General features: G+C 51.1%; 1 protein-coding gene across 1 annotated transcript in view; it reads left to right on the top strand.

Annotated features, from left to right (window-relative positions):
• PXDC1 (PX domain containing 1) overlaps positions 1–17,117 on the top strand; it is a 31,343-nt gene extending 14,226 nt beyond the window's left edge. Inside the window, exons 2-5 of the mRNA XM_030817251.1 lie at positions 1,308–1,399; positions 2,261–2,378; positions 12,066–12,177; positions 15,994–17,117. Of these exons, the coding sequence (XP_030673111.1) occupies positions 1,308–1,399; positions 2,261–2,378; positions 12,066–12,177; positions 15,994–16,111 (440 nt within the window). The 3' untranslated portion in view covers positions 16,112–17,117. The remainder of the gene's footprint in view (positions 1–1,307; positions 1,400–2,260; positions 2,379–12,065; positions 12,178–15,993) is intronic.
• The last annotated feature ends 665 nt before the right edge of the window (positions 17,118–17,782 follow it).

The following is a 17,782-nucleotide window of genomic DNA, read 5'->3' as shown; positions in this document are numbered from 1 at the left end:
AGAGAATAAAAGCAGGCTGCCCGAGCTAGCAGTAGCAACCTGCTCGGGTTTTCTTCCACACTGTGGAAGCTTCGTTCTTTTGCTCTTTGCAATAAATCTTGCTACTCACTCTTTGGGTCCACGCTGCTTTTATGAGCTGTAACACTCACCGGGAAGGCCTGCAGCTTCACTCCTGAAGCCAGCGAGACCAGGAGCCCACCGGGAGGAATGAACAACTTCAGACGTGCCGCCTTGAGAGCTGGAATACTCACCGCAAAAATTTGCAGTTTCATTCCTGAGCCAGTGAGCCCACGAGCCCACCAGAAGGAAGAAACTCCGAACACATCCAAACACAGAAGGAACAAACTCCAGATGCGCCACGTTAAGAGCTGTAACACTCACCGCGAGGGTCTGCGGCTTCATTCTTGAAGTCAGTGAGACCAAGAACCCACCAATTCCGGACACAATAGTTCTGGGACTTAAGCCTTTGTGGCTTAATCACCGCTCACAGGCACGTTTGCGTCAACCTGGGTCACACAAATGTGGGGGAGATGCTGGTGTCCTTGGGCACCTACTTTTGCATCCCTGCAAAGCCAAGGGATAGAACCTGTGATGGGAAGACTTCTGCTCTGCACTTCTCATGGGGAGATAGAAAAGCACCTGAGTCTTCATGCCTCAAGCTGTGGTATTTTAAAAATAAAATGTTGTACTGCCTGACAGCCACTTGGGCCTGTGGTGACTGAGAAGCAGAGGCTCAGATTCCTGGAAAGTGGCATGAGTCATGTCCACTTTGGTTTTGTCCAGGCAGAGGTCTGATTTTTTTCCTTGTGAACGTGGCATGTAAATGACTGGTCTAAACAGGGGCTCCATTTCCAGGGGTCTGTGATCTGAGCAGCTGTGGCCAGCAGAGTGAGTCCTTCCCTGTGTCACTGGGGGAGGGCTGGTCTTGGGCCAGCACCCCTGACTATAGCCACCATGCCGGTGGGGCCTGATTCACCCTGGACTGAGCTCTGGCTGTGAACAGGGTGATTATGGAGTCTGCCAGGCTGCCCCACTTGGAGGGATCTTACACCTCCCATCACCTTTTCAGATTGACAGTACCAACTGCAGCACAGACTTAACGGATCATCGGGTAGGTGAAACATTGAATGAGGCTTAGAGCGGGACTTCCAAAATGGGGCTACAGGTGCATAAGGCTGAATGAATGTTTCCGATGTCTCATTACAGAGGATGACCCTGGCGGTTCCTGGGCACCTGTCGTGTATTGCATTGGGAGCACGTTTCCTGTTGTGCTTTTCTGACTTTGAGCATTTCTGTCTCAATTCTAGGACTGGTTGCCATAAAGGAAGCCCACGACATAGAGAGCAGGCTTAACGAGGTGGAGAAGCTGCTGAAGACGATCATAGGCATGCCCTGTAAGGTGAGTGCAGCCAGGCCCCGGGCTGGGCAGGGGGGTGGGAGGCGCTGGCACCTCCCAAATGCGAAAGGTGTCCATCCCCTTGGAGAGTTGACTTGCTTGCTCCCTCTCACTTAGCCGTTTTGTTGCCTCCCTGGAAGTACCAGGCGATAGGGATGGGGTGGAGGTGTGCAGGTGTAATCGGGAGAAAGAAGGCTTTCGTGGGCTCCAGTGGCCCCGGTTTTTCCTCCCTGGGGAAAGAGTGAAAATGAGGGCTGCAAGGAGGCATGGGTGGAAGGGCGTGGGGCCTCTCTGGCTGCAGGGGGCCTTTGCTTTCTGCCTCTGCTCACAATCCACTGTCTTGCTGAGGGGATTTTAGAACAGACATGTGGAAACCAAGCAGAACATTGGCGTCAGCACAGCGGGGCACATTGTGCAGATTTGACCATCAGCTCCCTTTCCACGTAAGCCTGCGGGCTTCGTCGTGAGTGGTGGTTAAGAACCTGGACTTGAGCGCCAGGCAGACCTCCTTAGCTCATGGCAGCCTCCCTTTCTTTCTGGCCAATGGGGAGAGTGGACACAGCCTACAGTTGACTATAGAGGGTGGGAGGTGTGAGTGAAACTGGTACATCAGAGCCACGATTCCCTCCACTGCCCAGGTCGCCAAGGCCTTGGCTTTCAGCCGCCTGGGCCATGAACACGTGAGGGCTGTGCAGTGATGGCAGCTCTGCCCCTGCGGCCAGCCATGGGAGCATCCGGACATTCACAGGGCGTTTGCATCACACAGGCCGCCTCTGTGGAGGAGCGGGGGCCCCCTCTTGGTAGACAGACAGGGCCAACATGTAGAGGCTGTTCATTTTTAGTAATCCCTGTATTTCTCCCCAGTATTCTAGGTCAGAAGTTGTGCTCACCTTCTTTGAAAGATCTCCTCTGGATCAGGTGTTAAAAAATGATAATGTACATAAAATTCAACCCAGCTTTCAAAGTCCAGTCAAAATATCAGGTAAGAGCCACAAAGGAGGCGTTGGGGGGAGGACTGAGGCTTCACAGAAACCCTCACAGTTGGCTTTCTATGAGGCTGGGCCACACTTTTCCAGAAAGACAATCCAAGAGAAATGCCAATGTACAGGGAGGGGCTGTTGCCTGATTCCTCCAAGCAGTGCTTCCTCCTTTGTTTTTCACTCCTGCTGCGTCCTCAGGGGTTTGTTTGGCATGTAAATTGGAACTCATTTAAGAAATGGTATAACGATGAACAAACACATTGATGATAGAGTTTGAAGCAAACTACTGGAATCCACCGTTCAGCGTGTTGAAGTGAGACAGCTCGTGTCACGTGGCATTGAATTTGGTTCTTGCTTTTAGGGGCAGCCATAACCAAACGGACGCACAGGCTTTAGGTCTCCTTAGCGTGGATGTGGGACTGTGGCTCCTGGCGCAGGAAGGAAGGAAGGGGAAACTGGGGTGTCTTGGCCAGTTTGGTGACTTACTAAGATCTGGGTTGCAGGTGTCATGAGAACACTAGACTTGTTTTTTGCAGCACTATTTTGACAAAGGCTGATGAGGAGGATTTTGTAGGGAAAAGAGCTCTGTCCTGGGAGTCTGTAGGACTGGATTTTCCCAAGCAAGTGGCAGTCACCTTGTGACATAAGAAGTGACAGTTGTATGCGATCTTGCCATGGTCTGTCTGGTGGACAGGGAGGGACGAGGGGACTCAAGAGAGGAGACATGGCTCAGCCAAAGGAGAGTGCCTCCATGATGTTGCATATGTAGGAAGGAGAGCAGGGGGCCTGTGTCCATCATTCCGTGTCTGAATGGAGGAGGAAGCAGGGGAGAAGGAGGGATGGAGAACTCAGAAGGACGTCAAGGGAGAAGAGTGGATGAGAGGGGGTCTGAGCCCAGAGCTGACTCAGAAGGAATTGGGAGACCAGAGGACAATGGGGATGGGTGACTGATGCTGTTGGCTGTGAACATGGCCTTGCTGATTACGGGCCACAGCACAGGTGGGATTCTGAATTGTGTGCTTGGGAGAACTGGGTGGGGTGGGCAGGTTCTGGAACCTGGAGTGGAAGATGGGTTTCTAGATATTAATAGGATTGTGTGCACGCAGGGTGGTGGCGCGCCTGACTCTGTCTGTGGCTGGTGCTTTGTTTTTTACTTTTTTGTTTGTTTTTACTGACACATAATTATTGTACATATTTATGGGGTAAAGTGTGATGTTTTGATGCATGTGTATATTGTGTAAAAACCAAATCAGAGTATTTAGCATTTCCATTATCTCAAACATTCATCTTTTCTTTGTGGTGAGAACATTCAAAATCCTCTCTTCTAGCTATTTTGAAATACACAAGGTAGTACTGTTAACCCTAGTCACCCTACTGTGCAGTAGCACAGCAGAGCTTATTCCTCCCACTGTCACTTTGTGCTCACTGACCAGCCTCTCCCTGTCCACCGCTGGCCCCTCCCCAGCCTCTGGTAACCACTGTTCTACTTGCTGCTTCTATGATCTCCCTTTCTCTAGGTTCCACATATGGGTGAGATCTTGTGACATTTGTCTTTCTGTGCCTAGCTTATTTCACTTAACATAATGCCTGCAGGCTCATTCATGTTGCCACAAATGACAGCATTTCGTTCTTTATGATGGCTGAATAGTATTCCGTTGTGCATATGTACCACATTTCCTTTACTCATTCATTGGTTGGTAGACACTTTGGTGGTTTCCATTGTGTGTTCTTGGCACCTTTGTCAAAAATCAGTTGGCTGTAAGTATATCGATTTATTTCTGTGTTCTCTATTCTGTTCCATTGGTCTGTGTGTCTTTTTATGCCAGTACCATGCTGTTTTGGTTACTGTAGCTCTGTCATATATTTTGAAGTTGTGTAGTGTGATGCCTCTGGCTTTGCTCAAGATTGCTTTGGCTATTTGGCATCTTTTGTGGTTCTATATACATTTTAGGATTGTCTTGCTGATTTTTGTTGTTGTTGTTTTGTTTGTTGGTTTTGTTTTGTTTTGAGACAGGGTCTCCCTCTGTTACGCAGGCTGGAGTGTAGTGGCGCAGTTACAGCTCAAGTGATCCTCCTGCCTCAGCCTCCCAAGTAGCTGGGACTACAGGCGTGCCCCATCATGCCAGGCTAATTTTTGTATTTTTTGTAGAGATGAGATTTTGCCATGTTTCCCAAGCTGGTCTCCAAACTCTTGAGCTCAAGCGATCCATCTGCCTTGGCCTCCCAAAGTGCTGGGATTATAGGTATTAGCCACCGCGCCCGGCCTAGGATTGATTTTTTTTCTATTCCTGTGAAGAATGTCATTTGTATTTTGATGGGGATTGCGTTGAATTTGTGGATCACTTTGGGTGGTATGCTGCTTTTGATATCTCCCTAAGATAGCTTCCTATGTGCCCTTAGACAAGAGCAGTGAGTACAGGAGCCCCTTTTTAGCTGGTACTGGGTCTCCAGAACCTTTATGGGAGAGTGAGTATGGTTGGGTCCTTTATCCTGGCTGGGTGTCTGTGGATCCCCATCTCAGAGGGCTCTGGAGTCCTAATTGTCTATTGCTCTGGGTTTTGCATTTTGTAGTGCGGATGGGGAAGCCTGATTCTTTAGTCTGAGTGGGGAGAGTCCTAGCACCAGTGTCTGTTTTTTGTTTTGCTCTGTCTGGGCAACCCAGAGATCAAGGAGCAGCAGAGTCCTCTTAGTGCCTTGCCTTGTGGGAGGTGCTGGCCCCCAAGTGAGAGGGACAGATTAGAGCTGCCTGGAGCCACCTCTGATGGAGAAGCTCCTGAGGCACAGTGCCGGGCACATGCTTCAGCCTGCCCTGGCCTCACATTTCTATCAGCGATGTGGATGAACACATGGCCCACGTGTACCCTAAGGGGCGAGCATAGCGAGATGAAATTTAACAGGGAGAAGTGTAGAGTCTCATGTTGCCATTGAAAGTATGTTTTCTTTGCCTTTTTGCAAGGGCTGAGGACAGGTTTCAGCCACGGCTGTCTGTGGCCTTCCATGTGTGATGGGGGTGCAGTGTCCAGGTCTAGGAAGGCAGGGGTCCTGGCCTTATGCAAGTCAAGACTGTCCCCAGGATGCAGCAGATGAATTATGGCATCCAGAGAAGAGTGTCTGGCGGGCAGAGGTCAGAAGAATGGGAGGAAATATGGAAGGGCAGCTAGGAGGAAGGGGATGCCACCTTCAGATGTTGGCGGGCTGCCATGGGAAGGGGTCAGGTGGGGGCTGGCACTGGGCCTGTGGGTAGAAGTAACTGTGGGCGACTTTGGCTCAGCACAGAACACATTCTAACATCTGAGGCTGCCTAACCATGGAGTCTGCAGCAGCCTGTGGCTAACAGTCTCAGTGCAAAGTCTGCGGGCCCAGAGGTGTTGCTGCAGGAGGCGGCAGGCCGTACGGCCTCTTGCAGCCTTGCAGAGCTGAGGGTCTCAAGTGCTCTGAGTGTTTCCTCTTCCTCTTCTCTGCCGGTCACTGAGTCTGGTGTTCTTTCTCTGAATCCCCCAGACCTTCTGATCTCTGTTCCCAGTCTAGCGGGACCCTCACTGTGTCTAAGGGAGCTTCTTAATCTAGAGCAGTTGTGCCTGCCTGTGGCGAGGTGGTACGCCCACCCACACCGTGGCAGATACCTCCCTTCAGGAATGCTTTTTAATGAAATTACTATTGACAATAAATAGCCCCAACATCCCTTTGAGAAAATGGCTTACACGTAGGCACGTCATCTTCTCAGTCTTGGTCCCATATTTGGCATGTTTCTGGATCTGTGGCTCCCCAGGCTGAGGCGCGGGGTCCAGAGAGCCCTGGCATCACCTGAGACTGTCCACACGGCTTTCTCTCATGCCTCCCCCTTTCTTTAGGACATGAACCCGAGGACTGAGCCAGTCATCCCAAAGCTCTGACCTCTGAGGCTCATTAACTGTCTTAAAAACTCACTCTCACAATCAAGCCCAAGTTCTTGGTCATTCAGGGCATTCAGAGCCTAGCCCACGCTAGCCTTTTGATTTTGTCACCTCCACTCCAGAGCCTCGGCCTCCCGCAGGGGACTGGCTAGCCGTTGCATGGACTGTGGCCCTGCAGGGTCCTTCGTGTAAACCTGCCTGTCCACTGCTGTCCTGGTTAATTCCATTCATTCCTGGCCAAGAGCCCACACCCACCCTCCTCCATTTCTTATGCCACTGACATAGGTGTAGGGAAGCGGTGCCGTGGGGAACAGGCACTGACCGTCTCTGCTCTCATGCTGCAGGCTGGGGAGGGGGACCTGCAGGCAGGCGCCGAGTGCCTTGGCTTTTCTAGGACAGTTTAGTTGTCAGGAGCTCCACTAGATGGCGCCCAGCGCTAGCAGGTGCGGCGACTATTTCCACATCCTGGGGCCACGGTGAGGACAGTCAGGATGGACTGCAGCCCTTGGCAATGCTTCCAACCAGTGCAGCCTTAATCATTCTTTGTCCTTTGTAAGAAAGCAGGAATCTAGAGCGTTCTGCCCCGTGGCTGCAGCTGTGCAATGTGAAAGGAAATGCAAACTTCAGCTTCGATCTGGCAACTTGGACTCATCAATCTCAGCCACAAAATCTGACCATTCAGGTTTAAGAGGCCTGGAAATGAATCACAATTTTATTTTTCATTAATCTGGCTTCTGGCCAATCTCAACCTTAGTTTTACTATGTAGGGGTAGCCCAGTTAGCCAGTTAATACAAGGGCACTGCTCTGGGTTTTGTTCTGTTGCTGGAGTGCATGGGAAATACAGTGGGAGAGAGGAGGTGAAAGGGAGGAAGGCTAGAGTATGAATGCGTTCGTGGCTGAGACTGCATGTCTGCTGAGAAAAGCACTAGAGCTATTGAAGTGAGGGGTTGTGTCATTTGTGGGGCTATGAAAACATAGCTGCATCTAAAAAACAGAAAAATTGCCATCAGGCAAACAGACACACTGGTAATTGTTGCAAAAAAGATCCATTGATTGACAGATGCAAAGATTTGTGAGTGAAACTTTGAGAAGAAACAGGATTGCATAGCCTCGAGGCATCCTACCTCAATTATTAACTACAAAGGGAAAGGTGGTAACTTCACTATGGAAACAGCTGGCAGAAGCCTCCTCACCAGGCACTCCACAGCAGCCTCCCCAGCAGCAGGACCTGTCAGCATCACCCCCACCCCCATATGCCACTCCAGGTCTCATGCAGCGTCACTGTGTAGGATTCCTGCCAAAAATGCATCACCTCGATCGAATCACTCTAAAACTGCCAACAAACCCAAATCGAGGGACATTTGCTAAAATAGCTCAGTCCTCTCTAAAAGTGTTGTGGTCATGAGGGACAAGGAAAGGTGGAGGAACCGTCAGAGGTCGTAGAAGACCAAGACAGAGCAACTCATTGCAACACGGGATCCTGGATTGGGGCCCCCACGGAAAAGAGGAACATTGGTGGGAAAACTGTTGAAATTGGAGTGAAGGAGGTCTTTCATTTAGTTAACACTATTGTGCCAATGTCAGTTTCCATGGAAGAGCAGGGCTGCTTTCATTTGGAAAAATGTGAGTGTAAAAAAATAGCTTGAAAGTCAGCTATTTCATGGAATCAGTCATGTATGTGATTAAAATGGCTACATTGGTCAAAGATTCTTGCTGTAGATACTAAGCTGACTTCTAAGACATTCACATTGTATGTTTGAAGAGAGGCTCAGATGCTATAATTTTTCTTGAATTACAACATTTTTTTTCCGTTCTTTATCATTTACATCATAACAGTTGTGAGGACATTACTAAAAATGATAATAATAGCTGTGAGGAAATGCGGACCCCAGCCTTGATACGGCTACTTGGACTCATCAATTTCAGCCGCAAAATCTGATTATTTAGGCTTAGGGGGCCTGGAAGTAGAACACTGTTTTTCATTAATCTGGCTTCTGTATAATGTCAACCTTATTTTTACTAAATAGGGATAGCCCAGTTAGGCAATTAATAAAAGGGCAATGAATGATCATGATAGATCACTCAGGACTCTTTATTGAGCCCTCAGCATTTGCTGGATTCTTTACATACATCATCTCAGTTAGTCTGCACAATGGCCTTTGGAATGGATACCTTTATTTCCATTGTACAGATGAAGAAACTGAGCAAGAAGTAACCTGCTCTCCAGGCATAAGTAGCAGAGCCTTCCCCAGCTGCGCAGTCTGCATGCTTTCCTACCTGCTCGTGCCTCCTGAGGAGCCAGCATTCCACACTGCAGACACGCCATGCTTGCTAGTGCTCTGGCTGAAGGCACATGGCAAGTTATCAGTGGACTTTGTTACAAGTCAGGCTGCCTGGTCCTGTAGCAATGAATCTCAATGAAGCCTTTTGCTTGAAGGTACAAGTTCATGGTCTACACCATCGTCTTGTGAAAACTGACCTGGGAGGTCAACTGCCATTTAAATATCTGCTGTCCGTGGTTGAAATGGGGCACAGACTACAGGCTTAGCAAGACGATCTCCTTAAACCAGTGGTCCCTACAATTAGAGGCTTGCTAGAGCTAAATGTTTTTTCTTCCTTTTTTTTAAAAAAAAACTGTGGACCTGTTCTAATTTCTACGGCTTTTCTTAGGACTTTTTTGTTAAAGTGACCAAGTAAATAAAAATGTAAACTGTTACAGAATGTGTGCTCCATTTTGAACTAGCACAGGTATATAAAAGCTGTGCACACTTCCCTAGGTTTTAAGACAGTTTGCTTTTCAATAAACCATCCCTTTCCGAACCCGAGTTGGGAATAAATGTTCCAGAGGTTGCTGCACACCTGCCAGCTGTGTAGCCTGGCTTGCCCCATGGTTTTTCGAGATTCTGGGGCTGAGAGCAGAGGTGGGATCCAGGAGGGACCCAGAGCTTCTCAGGGACCATCTTTAGTGAAATGCAAGAGTCTAAGCGAAGTCCCTCTCTGGGCCGGGCCTGAGACAGCAAGGTCCATACAGGAGGCACCAGACATACCTTAGTGTCCTCCAGGGCCCAGCCAGCCTTGCAAATAATTAAACCACATGTATGTGCGTGAGGCTCCTTGTCACAGGCAATTAAGGAATGATTGCTTACAAATCTATTTTTTGGGGGACTGGTAAAGACTCCATTTTATAGAGCTCCAAATTTCACATTTAAGAAAGATTAGGCATGTAAAGTAACTCTTCAGAATTTTATTCAGAAGTGATTTGCTGCAGTGACATTTGTTTTAACTTGTAGGCCACCACCCAACCAAATTCCCTTTGCAAAAGGGGTGGGAGAAAGGGGGTGGGGCTGTCAGCTGGCTGTATGGAGGTTGCTCTGAGGTTTTATGTGCTTCCCAAGAAAGACAGATTTGGGTCAGAGTTAATAAAAACAATGAAGGCAGTGGTTCTGTGCTGCCACCCATTTTAGATAGAGAGGCGAGGGAATCTTAGTTCATCTTGTTAGGATATAGCAGTGTTCACAGTCCGCCTGTTCAGTGAGGCTTTGGTGAGCATCTTTTTTTTTTTTTTTTTTTTTTTTTTTTTTTTTTTTTTTTGAGATGGAGTCTCGCTCTGTCACCCAGGCTGGAGTGCAGTGGCGCAATCTCGGCTCACTGTAAGCTCCACCTCCCGGGTTCATGCCATTCTCCTGCCTCAGCCTCTCCGAGTAGCTGGGACTACAGGCGCCCGCCACCACGCCCGGCTAATTTTTTGTATTTTTAGTAGAGACGGGGTTTCACCGTGGTCTCGATCTCCTGACCTCGTGATCCACCCGCCTCGGCCTCCCAAAGTGCTGGGATTACAAGCATGAGCCACCGCGCCTGGCCCGGTAAGCATCTTGTTTCCCCGTTTTGCACCTGGAAGTGTGGCTGACCCCAGACTTTGGGCACTGATTCCTCTTTGCTTCGCAGAGCTCCTCCTCAGGACCTGCAGCCCTACCATGTGGTACAGGGAGGAGGGCAGGGAAGAGCTGAGGACTGATGTCCCCAGGAAACACCAGTGGTCCCTTCTCCAGAAAGGCAGGTGGAATTTAGCAGTGACCCGATGAATCTGACTGATGAATCGATATTTTGCTCCTATGGGGGGTGAGGAGGAAATCTGTTTTTCTTTCCTCATTTTTGTGTAATTTCCCTAATTCTCTTCATATGGAAAGCAGTTCAAAGAACTGAGAACCAAATACCTAGAAAGATTAAACAGAAAGTGACTATTTCAGTTACGAAAAAAAGCAAATCCATACACGGGAATGAACCAGTCTAAACTGTGGTAAGGTGTAAGAAAAAATAAAGAAAACTGTCTCCCAAGCAGTGAAGGCATTGGATGGGGCAGTGAGTGATGTTCCTGTTGGGTGCGGCATGCCAGGGGAGAGGGAGGGCCGTTTGGAGCTGTGCCCTGAATGGGAAGAAGATAATCCCTTGGATTTGAGAAGACACCAGGAATTTGGAGTGTATTTTGGCATGATTTTTATGATGGGGTACATAAGAGGTTCTGATTCAAAAGAACAGAAGAAGGTGATCCTGGTCTTAGAACTGTGGTTAGGAGATGAGCAGTCTCACGGGCAGCTGGAGGACTTTAGCGCCAAGAACTGGCCCTGGCTACCAGATCTCATCTGCCAAGGGAGGGGACGGAAACACGGTCCCTCAGAAAATACAAATGAACGCTGCAGCTTTTTATACCTAGATGGACCAGATGGCGTGATGCGATCCAGGAGTCCATGGGATTTCAGAGTGAGAAGGATCCTCAGAGATTAATACGCCTTTGAAATTTCCATTGGAGGAAACTGAGTCCCAAGGCCATGGAGCTCGTTGTCCTGGCTCCTCCTCCTCCATTCCAGCCCCTCCAGCCAAGGACAAGTGCAGATTTCCACCCTCTAGCCCACGCCGTGCAGCCAGTGTGGACGTAGGAAGTCGTTTTTCTTTGCTGGCTTTTCTAAATTACCCAAATCTGTGCTTATTTGGGAAAAAAAAAAAAAATCATTTACATACAGAGTTATATAAAGCGGAACAGTGAAAGTCACCGTTTGGTTTAAAATGCACACTGAGAAGTAACTCAGGAATGGGCAACCAATATTGTATATTCTCACTTAGAAGTGGGAGCTAAGCTATGAGGATGCAAAGGCATAAGAATGATATCATGGACTTTGGGGACGTGGGGTGAGGGCTAAAAGACTACTTACTGGGTATAGCGTACCCTGCTTGGGTGATGGATCCACCAAAATCTCAGAAATCACCGCTAAAGAACTTATCCGTGTAACCAAGATCCACCTGTACCCCCAAAACTATTAAAATAAAATGCACACTGATTTCATTCAGTCAGAACAACAACCCAGGGCAGTCAATATTGTTACTCCTGTCTTAGCCACAGGGAGAGCTCAGCAAGGCGAGGTACCCTGGGCAGAGCCACGTGTCACTGTGCCATAGATCTGCTCTCTCAGGCAGACTCACAGATTTGAGCCTAGTACTCCTTTGTACTCCAGCTTGAAGCCCACAGCAAAGGGCGTATGGAGAGCGTACTCAGGCAGCCAGAGCATCTTTGTCTGGGGAGAGACACAGCAGGCCTGGCTCCTGTGGGGGTTGACCTCTTCCCTGACTTTGTGTGGCAGAGCTCTGAATGGGTCTCAGGTGCACAGCATTGTCTTACAGTGTGGAAGAGAGGCACGGGCAACAGGTGGAGGAGGAAGTAGGGAGATGGGGGTAAGCCCCAAACTCCAAAACGTCAAGCACCGACCCCTCCTGAGGACTCACCCTGTTGCTTTGATTTTCAGAAATCATGAGGTCCAATGGATTTTGTTTAGCAAATACCGAAACAATAGTTATTGACCACAGTATACCAAACGGAGGAGACCAGCACCTGGGCGTGGACCCAACAGAGCATTTGTAAGTATGCTGATTTGAATATCATTTCGTAGACTGTCCTGAGCCGTTTGCCTTGTGGGATGGGGGCTCACTGTTCTTATGGAAGGAAGTGGGTGCCCAGAGCCACCCAGCAGTTCTGCCTGCATTTGGACACTGATTTTTAAAAGTTCGCCTTTCCCAGAGTCTGGTGAGATCTTGATTAGTAAATCTGTGGAGGTTGGAGTTGCTGGTTCTGAGGGGCATTTAGGAGACGTTGCAGGGCTAGGGGCCTGGTTCGTGTGGGGCCCTGAAGGGTGTGATGCTGTCTCCAGGGCCAGGAGGGCCACATGCCTCACACTCAATGGTCCTGATTCCCTGGGATGGGGACATGTTTGCCTCATGGCTGCCTGCCGTGTGCTGAAGATGTAGAGGATGTGTCTGATTACTGAGGCTGGACAGCCAAAGCCACCACTGTCTTCTCCACTCTTTCTGTCTCTGATTTGGCTGTAACACATGCCCTAGAGAGCCCGACACTGGGGTCGGCAGCACCTTCAGCCTTGGCTCTCCTCCAGGCATCTTCTTGGTGAATTACGGGGGCACCAGGGTCCCCAGACAGCTTGGCCTCTGTTTCCTGACACAGCCAAATCCAGACTGCTTCTTGGCTATATGAGCTCAGAAAAGTTATTTAACCTTTCCTGACTTCTCTTACCTTCACGGGACCATTCTGTTGTCCCACCGTGGGTTGTGTTGAAGACCACAGATGATGAGTGTAAAACATCTGCTTGAGAGTCCCACAGAGGCAGCTCTGGCTGCAGAGTCTCCCTGTGGGCCCAGGAATGACATAGCCTGGGGGTGGCCCAGGTCTTGCCCCACCCATTTGCTAGCCCTCCATAGCAGCAGATTGAAACTAGAGCTGGCCACATGTGCCCAGACCCACATCTGGGCCTGTGGGCAGCAGGGCTGTGACCCTAGCATGAACCTGGGCTCCAGCTGGTGGCCTGGGCCTCCTCTGCTGAATCCTTGCTCCATGACTGAGCAGGGGGGGGTCCCTGTCAGGCTTGTAGGACTGGCTTCTGCTAACAGACCCCACCTTTACCAGTGTGTCTCTCGGGTAGATGGTGCGAGAATCCTTCCCAATAGAGGGGTCATGAGCTGCCGGTGGCAGAGGCTGTGCCGGTGGGGCCAAGGCTGCAGCTTTCCTGACCTCCCTTGCCCTTTTGTGTCCCTTGCCGTGACCCCACTGTACATAGCTCATTCAGTCATTACCTGTGGGTCCCCCATGCCAACAGCCTGGCACCGTTGGAGGTACAAGGCTGGAGTGTAATCATGGATGAAAGAAAGAGGCCCTTTAGCTTGGCACGGGTAGTCACTGGCCAGGCACTGTCTTGGGGAGAAGACAGATGGAGACCCTTCCTCATCGCCACTTGTGCAGGCTCCGAGTCTGCAGTGTTTCCAGGGGGACCCCTTTCTATATCCAAGAGGCCGTTGGCACCCTGGAATGAGGCCAGATTTAGGAGGCAGGTTCAACGGTGAGCAGGCTGGAGCTGAGGAGAAACACACGGAGAGAAGAAAGCCGGACCGGAGGTGTGGCTCTTGCGGCCGCCGAGGACTGCGTGTGGACAGGAGTGACAGGTCTTGAATAGGCAGCTGCCTGCTCTGGGACGCCTGGCTCACAGGGAGAGAGGGCCGAGAAAATCTCCATGACCCCAGGAAAGCCTACCAAAGAAACGCCTGCCGCCGTGGGGCTCGGGAGCGTTTGGAGGGAGTTCTGACTCGGGCTTGCCGGGTCTCTCTCTGGCTGCCCAATCCCGGGCAGCGCAGTGGAGTCGATGGTCCAGCTCCAGTGTCTTGCAGGGACGATCTGTTTCTACACGGCACCGGCTGTCGGGTGGGGGATTGACAGCGACCAAGAGCATGGAGAGACGCCGTTTGTGGAACTGGAAGCTTCACCTCCCTGTGTGGCTGTCCTCCCTGGCACCCGAGGCTGACCGTCCGGCCCAAGCCTGTGAGCCCAGTGCCGCCAGGCCCACGGCAGGGCCGCCACAGCAGAGTCTCAGCAGGCTGCCCCTAGTCTGGCCCCAGGGGCAAGTGGGCACCAGTGCCGGGGCCCAGAGACCCACCTGCACTCAGGGAATGGATGTATCTGATAGAGATGGGGCCAGTGGGGACTTCTGGGGCTCTGCAGGTGACAGTCTCAGCTGGTGAAGGGATTGCCCGGCTTCTGGGAGGTCATCCAGGGCCAAGGCACTGGGCAGTTCTGTGGGGACCTCAGGGAGCCTCAGCCCCGTGATTCATTTTCCCTGAGTATCCCAGTCCCCCTCCTTCCTCATGTCCTCAGGGTCGTCCTGTGATCTGGGCAGGGAGGACGGGCAGGTGGTGGGACACTGTGTGAGGTGGCACTGTGGCTCTGCCCCTCACCTGGCTTGAGCCTTTCGGCACGCCCAAGGTTCCCCCTTAGGTTTCCATCCAGCCCTGGTCTGGGGAAGAGATTTCATTTCCTGGGATGAAGTTGGAGAGCTGCTGTGTCTCCGTGAGCCCCCATAGCTTTCCCACCCACAGCTAGGGCTCTTTGTGCCACGGCCTCTGTCCCAGCCTCGTGTTGCCAGGACCGTGAGCATAGGGAAGCTGAGGCGGGGGCTGACACCACACTCCAGGCCTGGCCATGGAGTCAGACGGGAGGCCTTCCTCTGCAGCCTTAGCCTTTCTTATCCAAACGCCTTAAAGCTGTCTTCACAGCCCGGTCCTTTGAGGTCAGCGGGATTCACACAATGTACTAGGTTTGTGGGGGCATGTGCTGGCCCTGCCTTGTGTGTCCGGCCAGGGGCCTAGACTGTGCAGTAATCTTGGTCATGGCAAACCTTTCCAGATATGGCTGAGTTCCCACAGTTGTCCACGGGCCAGGGCCACGTTCAGGCACTGGGGGCGGCACAGGAGGCAGCCCCAACGTGGCTCCCAGGAGGGCGGGGCGGCTGCTTGCCCCTGTCCACACTCCCACGCGGCCTGCCGGGTTTGGGCTGATTCATAGGTCGAGGAAAATCCCACAAGCGGTACAGCTGTGTCCCCTTCCTGGGGAGAATGTCCTTCTTGTGCTTTTCTCCTTGTTATGCATTTTTAAAGACTTGGAGTCTGTTTTCTTAACATAGGAAGTCTGCCTGGGCTGCAGAGGGAATAGAAACTGTTCTAGTGTGTGGGGAGTCAGTATTGCCGGCTTTTACGTCCCCTTATGTTTGGGGTTTGTATTCTTCCCTAGTTCTCCACACCCCATGTAAGTCCCCCACATTCGGATGCTTCTCATCTGCCAGAGCCGGAATGAAACACATACCCACATGCAGGCTTCCCCGCTAGAAGGTGTCTCCCCCGGGACCTCCACGGGCCTTGCCGGCTCTTCTCCAGCCTCCTGTTCCCTCTGCAGCCTCCTGTGCGTCCGTGTGTCATCTCTGCTGCGGTCAGGCTGTGAGCTTGTGACCACTCCTCTCTCAGCTGTCCCCAGGGCCCAGCACAAGGCAGGCGCCTCTTCCCTGAGGACAGACCCTGCCTGCCTTGTTCACTGCTGATCCCGCAGCCTGACGCGGTGCTGGGCACAGAACAAGAGGTGAAAATCAGCACTCCATGAATGAAGGAATGGATGAAGGCCTCGCTAAGGGTTGTCTAAGCAAATACAGACAGCAGTCTCCAAGGTGGTGGAAACCAGAAGCTCTGGCAGTCTCAGAGTAGGAGCCAGCTCACCAGTTAATTTGTAGCCGTGGTTTTTTGCACACTTACTAGTGGGCATTGAAAGCCATGCTAACGGACCCAGCGGGTGTTTGGTGTTGATCCCAACAACGAGCCATCCCTCACCTCTGTTTTCTCTAATTTCAGATTTGAGAATGGCAGTGAGTTTCCCTCAGAGCTAGAGGACGGGGATGACCCAGCAGCCTACGTCACCAACCTGTCGTATTACCACCTGGTCCCCTTCGAGACAGACATTTTGGACTGAAACTCTCTATCAGGCTTTCCCCTGCCTCAGCTGATCACTGCCAGCTCTGATGCTGTCCACCTTGCTGGCCCCCATGGTCACAGCTGCTGCCTCAGCCCTGGACCTCCCAGACGTCCCAGGCCCCACTGACGCCAGGAGGCCTGGGTGTCCTGCAAGTGGAGCAGCAGGGGCTCCTAGTGGGCCAGGCTGACCGCAGAGTCTCCAGCAAACTGAGGTCACAGCCAGAGGCCACAGGGCCTGTGTTCTGAGGGTCTTCACTCCCTGCTTAGTGCCCACAGGGCTGCACACTGCCAGGGCAGGGACAGTTCCTGTGGGGCTCGCTCTCACTGTTACTGCTTCCTGGGAGGTGCATCCCTCTTGGTGAAGTGGCCTAGCGCCCCCCAGCCACCCTGACCTCCCCACCATTCCCTCCCACGGCAAACGCACAAAACGTCTTGAGGGAGATTTTGACAAGTTGCCCATTCCAGATGCCACAGGCAAGGGGTGTTTAGTAATCCAGGATTTCTCTGAGAACTGGGATGTGTGGCCCTTTTTTTTTTCTTTTTATCTTTTATCTGGAAACTGGGTTTGGGTCAACCCCAGGAGTGTTTGCAGAAGGCCCAGCACAGCGGGGGATATTGGCTGCAGGGCGGGGAAGGCATTGCCGACCAGATGCCCGTGTGAGCTTGGACTGAGCGTTGGTGGTTCTTCCCAGAGGAAAGGAATTTCTTCCCGGCCTGCCAGGTCTCTGGGCCTTCAGCGCGGGTCCCGGTGCTGCAGCGACACCACCCTGGGGTGCTCATTGACGGAGGTGCCATAACGAACTTGAAAGGACAGGAATCAAGAGGGAAGCTGGGGCTCCCCTACCCACAGGAGAGGATCCCCGTTCTTCAAGCTTCTCTGCTCACTGTCTACTAACGACCGACATTTGCTGATGTAAATAATAGTAAATTATTGAGAATTCTAATTCTTTTACACAGGCTGTTTTTAATCTATTTTAATTAAATAAAATCTATGACTCTACTTTGCGCTGTCCAGGATGTTTGTGTATAAAGGCGTGGTTCTTTCTGTCCCCTGCCTTGGGACAGGGTGGAAACTGACTCCTGGGGCCCGGCCCCTCCCCCTCTTCCTGTCACATTCCATGAGTGAGAAAGTGTGTTATGTTCTTACCCTAGGGAAGTGGTCTGCCCAGATTGAAAAATGGACACACAGCTTGTTTTATTTTGGAGTGAGAAGGGGGTTGACTTAGGGTTTTTTCTTTTCCTCCATTTTTCTTTTTGGCAGCCACAGGAATTCTCTTTGATGACCCAGCTGCAAAGCACATGGACTTTCCTTTGGTTTTGCATTTCCCTCTGCCTTCCAGCTGTGTTGTTTAAAGCATCTTGATTTCAAATAGGCTAGTAGGTGGCTCACTCCGGGGTTGACCAGTTGCCTTTCTTTTCTTGACACATCAAATTCGGTTCTGTGCAAGGATGAGGCTTCCTGCTTAGTAGCTAAGATTAGAATTGATCAGCATGTTCAATTAATGCCCATCTGACTTTTAAGGATTTATTCATGGATTCGTCTCATCCGTTTCACAGAGGTGCTTCTCCCCAGCCATTTGGTCACTGCGATGCAGCTTCCTTGGCCGCCTCCTTGCTCAGGCTGTGTTCCTCTGTCAAGACTCGAATTTGGCTCCCCAATCTCATCCCC

This window comes from Nomascus leucogenys, chromosome 8, assembly GCF_006542625.1.
Source record: "Nomascus leucogenys isolate Asia chromosome 8, Asia_NLE_v1, whole genome shotgun sequence".
NCBI lineage: Eukaryota > Metazoa > Chordata > Mammalia > Primates > Hylobatidae > Nomascus > Nomascus leucogenys.
The sequence above is the reverse complement of the archived record's forward strand: the minus strand, read 5'-3'. Positions and strand labels throughout refer to the sequence as shown.